The sequence below is a fragment of the Anguilla rostrata genome, chromosome 10 (genome assembly GCF_018555375.3).
Source record: "Anguilla rostrata isolate EN2019 chromosome 10, ASM1855537v3, whole genome shotgun sequence".
In the NCBI taxonomy this organism is placed as follows: domain Eukaryota; kingdom Metazoa; phylum Chordata; class Actinopteri; order Anguilliformes; family Anguillidae; genus Anguilla; species Anguilla rostrata.
Genome location: NC_057942.1, coordinates 31882571 through 31895524, shown reverse-complemented (window position 1 = coordinate 31895524; position 12954 = coordinate 31882571). Strand labels below are relative to the sequence as shown.

At 52.9% G+C, this 12954-nt stretch overlaps 1 protein-coding gene across 1 annotated transcript in view; it reads left to right on the top strand.

Annotated features, from left to right (window-relative positions):
* The window catches only part of arb2a (ARB2 cotranscriptional regulator A), a 161775-nt gene that overhangs the window by 115104 nt on the left and 33717 nt on the right, over positions 1-12954 (top strand). Inside the window, exon 10 of the mRNA XM_064296526.1 lies at positions 4576-4660. Coding sequence (XP_064152596.1) covers positions 4576-4660 — 85 coding nt within the window. The remainder of the gene's footprint in view (positions 1-4575; positions 4661-12954) is intronic.

Here is a 12954-nt window from a genome sequence, read left to right as displayed (position 1 = left end):
GGGAGTCCTGCCTCCCTGATGACAGTATCCGTTCCCCTCCCGCTTAGTCACCCCTGCGTCAGAGCTCCGGCTGATTTGGCGGTTCGCGGTTTTTGGCGGCGCAGGTGTGTTTTGCGCGTTAATTCGGGTTCAGCGCTCGCCGGTCGGCGGCCGGGGGGGGGGGGTCGGTGGCGGAAGGTAACAGGTAGGGGGGGGGGAGTTATGTGGGAGGCGGGGTAGTCCTGGCCTCTTCCTGTCAGACCCCAGTAATTCCCCCCTTAAGGCCTGTGAGATTATTGGGCTGGAGGGAGTGTGGGGGGGTGGGGGGGTGTCGTCGGGCGGTTTGATTTAGAGATCGGCGCCCGTGTGACAGGTGATACGGAGATAATGGGTCAGACACCGGCTCGGGTGACGTCACCCTCAGCCCCCCCCCCCCCCCCCTCCCCTCCCCTGCACTCAGGCCAACCCTGAGGAGGGGAGGTGAGAGGAGAGTGAGCAAGAAGAAGAGGAAGCAGGAGAGAGAGAGAAAGGAGAGAGAAAAGAGAAAGAGAGGCAGAAAGCGACTCCTGTGCTGGGTTGTCGCAGGACAGCAGAAGGGATCATGTGCAGCTCGGAGCCTGTTACGACCAAGGTGTCTCTTGTCAGAGGAGTGTATTGCATGACAAGGTACACAAATGAATAAATAATGGTAGTCCGCAGAGATTAGAGGTGAGGACATTTGCTCAGGCAGTTGGTGTGTGCGTGTGTGCGTGTGTGTGTGTGTGTGTGGGGGTGTGTTTATGTGTGTGTGTGTGTGTGTGTGTGGTACCGGTAAAGTGCAGGCATACAGCTTCAGTGAGAGAAGGTCAGTTTCCTGCTGTCTCTACACAGTGACCCTGAGGCAGGAGCTAACGCGATACTGCAGAACAGGCCATCCTGGCCTTACCAAGGTGACCATGGGCTGTGTGTGTGTGTGTTTGTTCGTTGGGACCGCCTTTACAGAAGAGCCGAGAGCCAATGAGAGATGGGCAAGCTTTCGGACAACCACTCAGAATCCTGAATTGGTCAAAAGAAATAAATTGGTAAAATTGTCGCTGTCCAAAGCATTACTTCAGTGAGAAATGCATTCGTGCTTCATCTGAAGTTCAAATGAAAGGGTTTGCATGCATTAAAGCAAATGTGTGAAGTGATGCAGACCCATGGGTTGAAACGTTGGACAAATGGTTGATAAATAGGAGCAATGAAAGCAATGTCCAGTGAACTTTTTTGCCGCCTGTTTATTCTGTGAGTTTTTGGACACAAGCACCTACAAAAAAATGAGCATAAGACGTGCGTTTTGTCTTTATGGAATATAGCGTAGCCATTTTTAACATAGTACGCTAGCGTCTATGACGGACGCGTGGATCAAAAGCATGGGCCGGGCATGACCTGCTTTTACGCGGGCGTGCGGAGCGCCCCCTGTGGCCAGGAGGCGGTAACGCGGACTGCGAGCGTCCTGACTGCACCGATGACGGAGAGTGTTTACGAGGGGGGGGGCGCAGGTAGGAGCGCGTGAGCCGCGTCGGCCGCCACCTGTCCTCCGTTTGCGTCCTGACGCGGGAGCGATTACGGCGGCTGTTAGCTTCCCGCCGAGCCCCAGCATCGCCCGCCTCCCCCCCCCCCGACAGGAAGCCGCTCCTCCACCGCCATATGCCTCTGATTAATGGCGGTGATCGCGGGAGCGGAAGAGCCCGCGAACCGCGCGTTTGAGGCGAGAGTGTAAGAGAGCGGGGATTCCCCCTACTTTTCACCTAAAGCTGCTAGACTTGTGAGGACCAGACCACCACCGTAGGACGGGCACCAGGAGACCCAGGGATATTGTTTCCCCCTACACTTTCGTTTTTGGGTCAAGAACAGATTTCGTCCTCTTCACTTTAACGGTGTAAATTTTCCATCTGTCTTTTGTCTCCTGGGCTGAGTTAAACAGCTGGATTTCCAGTCAGGTTCTTTTTCCCTGTTGGCCTCTGTGTACCTGTGTGTCTGAGGAACCCTTCACTGAAGACCTTTTAGGCCTGAGAAGGGTGTAGACCCCTTTGTTTAAAGTTGAATGTGTACATACGACATGGAGTCTCCTTTATAGATGAGTTTGACTAAACTGAGTGAAGTGCATTGTTTTCCAGAGCGAAAGGCATTGTTCTACTGATTTTACAGTGTGTGTGTTTGTGTGCCCGTGTTTCTGCGTGTGTGTGTGTGTGTGTGTGTGTGTGCGCGTGCATGTGTGCGTGCATGTGTGTGTGTGTGAGAGAGAGAGAGAGAGTGTGTGTGCCTGTGAGATTGAGTGTGTGTGTGTGACAGAAATATAACTTCCTAATGACACAAAACTCACAAGCGAGAGTTACACTTCCAGGGTGACCTGCTTGTGTTTTTTTTCCCCTCCCAGTGTTATTCCAGCTTAGTTCAGTGGTGTCGTTGATCTCGTTCTCTCACTCTTTTTGCTTTTTCTCTCCCTCTTGAAGGCAGGAGAGATCTGCCGTTCTCTCGCCCTGCGCTCCCTCCTCTTTCTAATCCCACACTGCGACCGCGCCTTTATGCCACTCCCGCTCTCCCTGGTCCCAGAGCAGTGGGGTTGCCTTGACAAATCTATTCAAAAAAAGCCGTCCCCCGGTCTTTATTGGCGGGGGGGACCGGGAGCCTTTGAAATGGCTCCCCAGCGCCGCCGAACAGCTGACGTCTTCTTCGACGCGTAAGCGAGTCGAGGAAACGCAACGAGACGCTCGACGTTAGCAGACGAGCTTTCCCTTCGCCACCCTCAGGACCGGCTCCGGCGGAGCACAACTAGGGCGCCGGGAGTCTAAAAATACGGCGACGTGACGCCTGTTTACTCAAACGGCGGTCGACTGTTTCTGCCGGCGCGGTCGGCGGGGTCGAGAAAATGAGCGATGGATGATGTTGTGGGTGGGTGGGAGGTTTCGACACGGTGACAGGGGGTTTTCTCTCTCTCTCTCTCTCTCTCTCTCTCTGTCTCTCTCCCTTTTCTCTTTAACGCTCAGGATTAGCGCGCTAAAGGTTGGTCCCGAAGCACGGACGAACGAACGGCTGACGTTAGCGCGCCACACGCAACACCGGGCGTGTTTCGTTTTTCCGTTTTATTTGCGAAGACGCCTGGCGGCGGCTGAATTTGCCTCTTTGTTAACGTTTCCCTGTTTCGTGCGTGTGTGGGGTGGGTGGGATGGGGGGAGGGGGTAGTGTGAGGGCTAGTTATTTTAGGCCACACACCAGATGGTTTTTCCCCCCAGTACGGTGGGGTATGCAAATAAGAAGGGAGAATATTCCGGAATAAGTCATGTTCCGCCACCTGCGCGCGCGAGAACAAATGTGTACAAAGTGATAGGTCAGAGAGGCGTTGACGAGCACGCTTGTGTCTGGGGCTTCATCAGCCTCCTTTCAATTTAACCCCGCGCAGGCTACGGCAATTTAAGATTTTTATCATGCAGAAAATGCTGTACGTTTCGAAAGTGAGGAAAAGGGGTGGTGGCCCACAAAAAATGAACAAGTTTGGTGTTCAGTGTGTGCGTATGTGTGTGTGTGTGTGTGTTTGTGTGCATGTGTGGGTATGCCTGCGGTGTTTGCGTGCGATGTGTGTGTGTGTGCGTGTTCGTGTGCATGTGTGTGTATGCCTGCGGTGTTTGCGTGCGATGTGTGCGCTCAGAGACTCAAACACATACTTGAACTCGCTCTGGGGGCAGGGGGAGGAGCTGACAGGCAGGCAGAGGTGTGATGGGGCGGGGGTGAGGGGGGGGGGAGTCAGGGATGTTGTCACGTGCCCACTAGGGGGGTCAGTTCCAAGGTCAGGTGACTGATCCCGGGAGCCCCTCTCCGACAGACATTAGCGAGCATGAAAGAGAAGGGAGGGGGGGAGACAGAGGGGTGAGCGCAGTGCATTGTGGGAATGCCCACTCACTACAGCAGTGGCGGCAGGCTGTTCCTATTCTGGCAAACAATATTCTCTTATTTTATCTGATAAAATAAGTGAGGATGCTTGATTAATTCTGTGCTCAGGTTCCTGTACTGAACGCCATTCCAGGTTTCTCCTTATCGCGTATGTGTTCATGTTACAGTGACTCGATACCCGTGAAAAAGCCCATTGGTTGTTGCGGCAAATGTAGACTCACTGACCAGTGCCCCATTTAAAATGGTCACGTACAGTGTCTCCTGGTACATGTTTGGAAAAGACCCCTTGAAAATGTCTGTATGACATGCTCAGTGGTGGTGTTAATATGTCTGTATTGGTTAAAACAGCGAGAGTTCTCTGATCTGTCCCTAGTCACACAGGAGATTACAGAAAGGAGAGGGGGGGGGTGAAGTGTGTGTGTGTGTGGTGGGTGGGGGCAGACAGTCCCCTGCAGAGGCCTATGTGTGTGGTTTGTGTGTGTGTGTTGTATGTGGATTTGTGTGTGTGTGCATGAGTGTGTGTGTGTGTGCGTGTGTGTGAGCTAGTGTGTGTGTGTTGTATGTGGGTTTGTGTTTGTGTGCGTGAGTGTGTGTCTGTGTGTGGTGTGTGTGTGTGTGTGGTGTGTGTGTGTGAGTGTGTGTGTGTCCTGTCGCAGGGCTTTAATGGCTGCCTCCTGTCTCCTGTAGCACTGCTGTAACTGGGTGTCCAGCACCCAGCCCTTGGACACACCTGTGGAGACCATGCTGCCGGACTGCCCCCGTGTGTCAGCAGGTAACCCCCCCTCCCAACCCCCCCTCTCTCTCTCTCACACATCTCAGTCAGCAGGTCACATGACCCCCATGCTCCCATCACACCCTGTGTCAGTTCCTCACTGCAGCTTTAGCATTATGTGCGCTCTGTAATGTATGCGGATTCCTATTGGCTCGTCCTCTGTGTTAGTCATATTTGCACCTGAAACTGGTCTCAAAAGCCTTCGTAAATCTGGACCATTTTCTCTTAAATCCACAACACATTCTCTTCCTTCACTTTATTCAGTAGATATTCCAGCTGTTCTTAAAATGGATATATAGTACATGCAGCATCTACGCAGCATGGATAATTCAGGCCTTTATAGATTCCGTATTTATTTTAGAATTAATATGGAAGTTTTGGGCCTCCCTTGGGGAGCCGGACCCAGAGAAGTGTTTTTGCGAGGTGGGTCCGTCCCCAAACTTTCCCATTAGCTGCGAGTTTGCGTCGCCGTCCCCGCTGACTGACTCTATCTCTGCGGCTCTAATGAAAGGCGCTCGTGTTCGACGGGCTCGCGGTAGCTGGGCTGCCATTTATAAGAGATGGTTATCCCGCGCAGCGTGAGATGCGCTTCTGCGATTACTGCGTCGCGTTTAATGAACATTTATCAATTTTAATGAGAGAAATGGTGCGATAAATTGAGCTGCTTCACGCATTCCTTGTTTGTTGACTCCCGAATGTCCTACTTTTTTAAGTTTTAAAAGGTTTCAGTTCGCTTCGTGCTGCCGCAACCGGGGTCTAGAATTTGTGGGACCCCTTGACACTCGTCACCCCCCCCTTCCCCCCCCCCCCCATGTGGTGTGGGGCGAACGTGCAATTTCTGCGAAACGTTCGACGCGCTCGCGGCGCCATTTTTACACCGCTCTCCTTAGAGATGTCCTCGGAGATTTGCCACACCAGCTGCATCCACACAGTTATTTAGTGGTCGCGGCGGTACTCTGTTCAGTTCCCCAGTCCACCTTTGAAAGGTCCGGAGGCGCTTTGCAATGCACGTAGCACGTTAGCACGCGGTTCGCTTTCCGTGTTTGTTCACCGTAGCACTGAGACGGTGGCCGAAATCCGTTAGCACGTTAGCACGCAGTTCATCTCCATGTTTGTGCGCCGCGGCGGTGGAGGAGCTAATCCCCGCCTCGGGCCACGATATCCGCTTAGCTGATGGGACTTCACAGACGTCAAACAGATGTCCAAAGATGGCGTTTTACTCCTTCACGCGGCGGCCGTGCCTGGTCCTGCTGGGAGGCTGCCGGGGAACAGGCCGAGGGTCGGAGAGATAAAAAACGAGAAGGGGGAGGAAAAAAGGGAAGAGAACGAGGAAAAGACGAAAGGAGCCATGTTGTTTCTCGTCGTGTTTTCGGGGGGTGGGGGTGAGGGGGGGGGAAATCTACAGACACGAAGACAGACCGAGGGGTGGGCATGAGTGAAGTAGAATGGAATGAAGAGAGAAGAGAGAAGGAGAGAGAGAGGGATGATGAAAAGGAGAGGGAAACTGAGTTACTGATGGAGATGCACGGTGTGTATTGGGAGCCTGTGCTCTCTTTCTCTCTCTCTCTCTCACTCTGTCTCCCTCCATCTCTCTCTCTCTCTCTCTCTCATTCTCGGTATGGGGTGTATTATGATGGCGGGCCCTCTTCATGCAGCTGGGGTGGGGGGTGCTGCTGCAGTGGGGTGGGGCCAGGGGGCTGGGGGGGTCGGAGATTCGTTCTTAATCATCTGTGAAGCAACACTGGTACCAGCATGGCTGAGTGCCGGGGGGGGTGGGGTGTTGGTGGGGGTGGGGGTGGTGGATACTGACGTCTCTGTTTATTGTTTTGAACGCGATAAAAACTTGGACCCGCTCCTCACTCGCTGGGGCACTCGCTCGCCCCCCCACCCTCCCCCACATCCCCTCCCCCTCCCTTTCAGAAAGGAGTCTGGGTAGAAGGTGGCCACAACAGCGCTGGCATCGGGGGCTGCCAGTCTGGCAGGATTTTATCAGTCACCAGCACACTGAGCGCAGTCTAAATATGCTGATAAACTGGAACAAATCTCCGCAAAGCCCCCCCGCCTGCCGGCACAGGGGCGGGCCCCGCTCCGCCGGTGACCTGCCGTCGCTGGAAAGGGAAGAGATAGCTCCGAAAAATGACTGGAAAAGCCCCCGCCCCTCCCCCCTCCCCCGTCCCCATCTCCCTGTCCCTGTCCCTGCTTTGAAATGGAGCTGAAGGCTGAAAAATTTGGGATCGCCCCCCTCAGACCCCTGTGGTGCGATGACTGTGTGTGCGTCGGCTTCCTGGCTCTGAAAGAGGGGGTCGCCACGACGGGGCCCCCGTCTCTGCATCGGACCGCTCTGATTGGTGGAATCCCTGGCTGAGCCTGGGTATGGCATTGCTTAGGAATGGCGTGGGGCCCTGCAGGGATGTGTGTGTGTGTGTGTGTTTGCACGCACACACACGCTTGTTTGTGTGTCTGTGTTTGTGTCTGTCCGTGAGTGTGTGTGTGTGTGTGTTTGCACACACACGCTTGTTTGTGTGTCTGTGTTTGTGTCTGTACGTGAGTGTGTGTGTGTGTGTGTTTGCACACACACGCTTGTTTGTGTGTCTTGTGTTTTTGTCTGTGCGCGAGTGTGGGCATTTGTGCGTGTGTGTGTGCGTTTGCGCACACACACTTGTTTGTGTGTCTGTGTTTGTGTCCTTTGTGCGTGCGTGCCTGTGTACGTGTGCGTGTGCATGCGCACTTATGTTTACGTGCGCGCATGCTTGTGAAATACGTTTACCCACGAGCCCCTCCTCTGCGGACTGTTCCAAAGGTCACGGTTACGCAGGAGCGGTCACGGTCTCGCCGTTCCACTTCAAAGCTGGAATGTTCCGGTACAAAAAAAAACGTCCACGTTTCTCAAGCCGTCCTGGCGTAGCCGACGAGAGCAATAATTAATGAGGAAAAGGCCCTTCTGTAAACAGCCTGTAGGCCTACGGAGCGCGTGCTTTTTCACCTACGCGGCATTAAGGAGGGCCCGCTAACATTTTTTAGCGATTACGCGAGGCCGGGCTCAATTATTAATTACAAAGGAAGAACATACCAAACGTGATTAAGCGATTAGGCATTAACAAAAGTAAGTTAAAGTGCACCAAAACTTTTAATTGCATGTCTCGTTCCATTACAGGGATGTGAAAATTGTGAAGTAATTATCCCTAATTGCATTTACATTGAGCAAAACGTTTTATACTTTCTTCCCGAACTTCGTGTATTTTAACAGTTTAAGTGTGTTGTTTTTCTTATGAATTAAAAAATGGAAACTATGCGATGTAGAGAAGAAAAAAAGAATTCCCTTGCAAGGATTTTTTTCCCCCTGCCATTATCGCCACTGCTTTTTTTGTGGTTATGCTAGTTTGTGAAAACGATGAGAAATAAGACAGCGAACCACCCACTGCGAGGGCGGTTTTACGCGTTTTGGTGGTGTTAAACTCCCCGAGATCACGCGCCGTTGGCCGCAAGACGCCTCTTCGTGGCCACGCCTGAAATTTACACGCTCCTATTGGTCGCCGGCTTGGCGAGTCACGCTTTGTGAGGGAAAGTTTTTGGGGTTTTTTTTGCGATCAAACGGGACCAAGGGATGGGCGTCCCGGTTTCCCGTCAGACGTTTGTTGACGTCGCCCAGGGGGGCCACGGTTCGGCGGTGGGCGTCGGCGGGTCACCTGGGACGCGCTGCCTGAGCGAACCCGAGGTTCCAGGTCCGACCGAACCCCTGTCCTCAACTTCCCCCGACCTTTCTCTTAAAGGCATGAAATAACATCTGTGCGCGTTAAGCCAAAAAAGATAAAATAGCTCATTTACAAGGCATTACCTTTAATGGATTCCGCCAGAGGTCTACTGTTGCCGTCCGCACCTGCACACCTCGAGGTTAAGCTTCCGTTGCGGGCGACGTTAGCACGTTGTGTCGAGTCTGACGGTCGGAACAGTTAACTGCAGCGCGTCTCCCGTGTACATATTGACTTTGCCTCCCCGTGCCGTTACTTGTTTGTTGGTTTAATTTTGCCAGCGAAGCATAGTTTACTCTGTCGGGTTTCTCCCCCACAGGAGAATGAAAGTTTTATATCATCTCTTGCAACTGCCTATAATTTCACTCCCTCTGTCTCTCTCTCTCTCTCTCTCTCTTCCTCACTGTTCTCTCTCTCTCTCTTTCTCTCTCTCTCTTCCCCCTCTCACTTCTGGAGGATCAGAAGACACGGCCTTCATTCTCCATTCCTCTTTTAGAAAACGAGATGGGGCCTAAGCATCTTTGATCCGTCTGCAGCGGAAGATGACTGGCAGGCGCTGACCCACTTGGCTCGTGGCTTTATGTAATGATCCCCAGTTTTAAAAAAAGAACCGCGCCGGAATATTGTGCAGCATAAGGGGTTTTTGGACGTCTCTTTTTTTCTCCCCCTTCAATTCTCTCTCTCTCTCTCTTTCTCCGTATTTCTGATGGGGTCAAATTCAAGGCACGGCGAAAAAAATTGTAAAGATAAGTTTAAAAAAATAATGAATCGAGCGATTTTTTTTTTCCCCCCCCTCCCACCAGAACTCTGGGTTGGTTGTGCCACTGGGGCCTGCTCTCGTCGAGTCGCGTTCCCGCCAAACTTTCCCGCTCGGGAGCGCAAACCTTTTTTCCCCCTCCTCTCCTTTCCTCTCCTTCATTTTGTTCTCTCTCTCCTAAAGTGAAGGAGAAGCCCCTCGGCTGGGGGTTTGTGGGTACGAGGTGCTGGCCCTGCTTCTGACAGACATGCTCCATAAACCCTCACAGCACTTCAGATGGGAGCGGATCTCTCCAGAACAAGCTCTACAGTCACTAATCCACAGCTGCTTTATACATGGTCTATTCATGCAGATGGATAAAAGGTATTAACCCTTTAAGGTGTCAGATCGTAAATATGTCATTAGAATGTTCTTGAGCTGAACATTCTAATGCTGGTGTAACAAGCACAACTGATGATTGAAAGCAATGGATTTCTAGAACACTGACTTATAATTTGGAAATAAAGACATTCCAAAAACCTTCAAAGGCTTAATTAGCAGTTAAATCTAGTAATGACACGATTGCTGACCTGCTTTGTCTTTTTAAACTAAATTTTGCTAATAATTGTAATAGTAGTAATAGATTGCATTTATATAGTGCCCTTCATTTCACGATCTCAACACTCTTTACAGTGAAGGGGCGGCTTGCATCAAGCACTCCCCTTGTGTAGCACCTGTCTGGGTGATGCACAGCAGCCATTCTGCGCAGTAATGTGGACCAGACGTTAGCTGGGGTGCACTTACCCGGCTGGACCGAGAGAGCCCGGCTGGGGAACCCTTACTCATCCCGATAAGCACCGCGACAACTTTAATGGGCGCAGTTTTCAGGCCCTCGGTTTCGTCCGGGCCTTCGGTTTTTTGGGTCCGTAGGGGGGGAAGACCACCGAAACCGCATCCAGCCGGAAGCATCGCCGGGTGGGGGGGGTTTGGGGTGTCCCGTCCCGGCACTAAACCGGCCCCGCCCGGCCCCGCAGCCCGTTAGCGCTGATTGAGTTATGGGGCGACTCGGCCGCTGACACGTTTTACGGGCGCGTAATAACGATCGGTCGCCATTCCCCGAGAACGCGGCGGAACGCAGCTGGGGCTCCGCCGTCTGCCGGTTAGAAATACGGCGGCACCCTTACCGCCATGGCGCACTACCGGGGGCTCCGCGTTTCCTGAGTGGGGGGGGTCTTCCGTTTTGCGAGCGCCGAGACAGGATCAGGTGCAGGACCGGGGCGCGAGACCATTATCCACCGCACACTGACGCCACACACCGAATGACCGGCACCCAATTACAGGCCCCCCCCCCCTCCCCCTCTGAAAGGCGCGAGCCGGGCCCCCATTATTTAAATAGAGCGGGAGGCGGCCGGGAGTAAACCGGTCGCGGCGAACGGGGGGATGGGGGGAGTGCGGCGTTTGTTCTCTTTTTATCCCAAAATCGATACGCGGCCGAGCGGCACGCACCGCGGGTCCTTTCAGCGCCGCCTCCATCCAGCCCGCCGTCGCCGGCGACGACCGCCACCACGACGACGAGGCATCAGACCGTCCCACGGCGGTCGTAATGGTCGTGCGGTTTTTTTATTTTATTTTATTTTATTTTTTTCTCGCCCCCCCCCCCCCCTCTTTCCCCCGACCCGACTCATTTTGCGCGCGGTAATGTGAAAACGTAGCCTCAGCTGTTGGCGGGAGAAAGGGCCCGCCGTTTCTTTGTGCTGCCTTTTGTGTCCCTGTTGATCTCATCTTATCTCCGAGCCCCCCCCCTCCCCCCCCATAACACCCTCGCCCGTAATCTTGCTCTCAGAGATTTTTTTCTTTTTTTCTTTTTTTTTTATTAGAAATTTTAAATGGAATCCGGTTGCTAAGCAACGCAGAAGGTCAGGTAAAGCCTTCAAAGTTTTTTTTTTTTTTTTTTTTTTTTTCCCTCCCTTTTTGGAGCTCGCGACGCCTATGTGTGAAGGCAGGGCGGGATGCGGTTCGAAGGGGGGGTCGGACGTCGGTGATGCGCGGAAGACACCGCGTTTGCCGTCGTGTTCAAGGTCCTGGACCAGCCGCCGATACGACGTAACAGATTTGGACGTTCGGCGTTAAGTGTCTGCGAAGGTTTTTGGCTTTCTTCTTCTTAGTGCTCTAAAAATACTTCTGAAATCTTGCCCTCCTCCAATCTAGCGTGGTCATCCCCTCTGCTCGCAGAGCACAGCTTTGTTTTTTTTTTCTCGTGACAGGAAATGAGACGGCGTACAGCGCCCACGCAGCGTCCGTTGTTCCCGTTAGCCTATCTTCGCTTTGATGTCTCCCTCGCTTTCCGCAAAGGCTGACGGGCTTGCTGACATCTGCCCCGTTTTGCTTGGACAGAGATTTCGAGGGCCTGAGAAATTGACAGGCAGGCGTTTGGACGTTTTCTGAAACGATGGCGTCTCTGATGCCTCCCGACTTCGTTTTACGTATGTGGATTAGACATGTAAATATATATATATACATACATGCGGGCTGCAGTCAGCATATATTGTTTGTGGATTGAGGTCAGGAGGAGTTCCTCTGAGCATGCTCAGTTGTGCTGTGGATCATCGCAGTGATTGAAGTGAAGGCTAGCTCTGCATCTCGGGCTGATTGTGTCCATTCTGAAGGACAGGGGAGAGGGGAGGTAATTCATTTCTCAGGGCTGCAGAACTGACTTCTTTACATGTGCAAAAACTGACCCACTCATACAGACCCACTCACACACAGCTGCACACATACAGTGCCATGTGAAAGTACTTTCCTGATTTCCTCTATTATTGCATTTGTTACATTGAACGGTTTCAGATCTGCAATAAATAGAGGAAATCAGGAAGGGGGCAAATACTTCTTCACGGCACTGTAAATAAAATTGAAATCTTACTGTGGAAAAAGAAAATTCCCTGATATTTTTTTTTAAACTGCACTGTGTCCAGAGTTTGTGACCCTATCCCATCACCCCCCGCCCCTCTGTGGGCCTGACACAGCTAGAGTCCAAACACCGTCCCCTCTTAGCTGTTTGTTCAAACAGGAGATGAAGGCAAACTCCCCTTGTGGGGCCTAGCAAACTTCTGTTGAACCGCCACCAGTAAATACAATCCTCTTACCGCGGTCACCTTAACGCTGTCATCCAACCCCGTACTCGGAGAGCCGCGGGGTTACGGTACGGCCACCCGAGGCATCATGGGATTCAGAGTCAACCACAGGTCATGCACCAGCTCAAACAGAAGGCCTGCACCTCCAACCCTGGCGGTTAACAGGAAGTAGAGGAAACTACAGGAAGTGTAGAACCGACGGGTCCAGGTTCAAAGAGAACGCGGGGAAGGAAGGTGGGTGCTGGACCACCCTCCCACCCACAAATGTCAGAGGGCTAATCTTCATGGGGGGGTTAATCAGACTGTTTACTCACGCCCCCTAACCCTAACCCTAAACCTAACCCTAACCACCCCCCCGGCCGACCCCTGTACTCAGCGTTAGCGGGAAAGCGTAATGGACGCTAACGGGCTGAGACAGCGGCTCGCTAACAGCTGGCCCCTCCCGGACAGGATTACAGGCGCGCTGTTTAGAGACGGGGTCCCGCAGACAGGACCCCCATCCCGGCTGTCAAGGACGGGACGCCGCATTACCGGCGAACAAACAGGTCGCTCAGCGGCGTTTTCCCGCCCCGCGGAGCTACGGCGTCGGAGCCGTCGTGACGAGAACGGGCTTTGTTCCCCGTCCGAAGGCCGGCCTCGTTCCTTTTTCACCGTCTCGTTCGTTCTTATAAGCGCCTT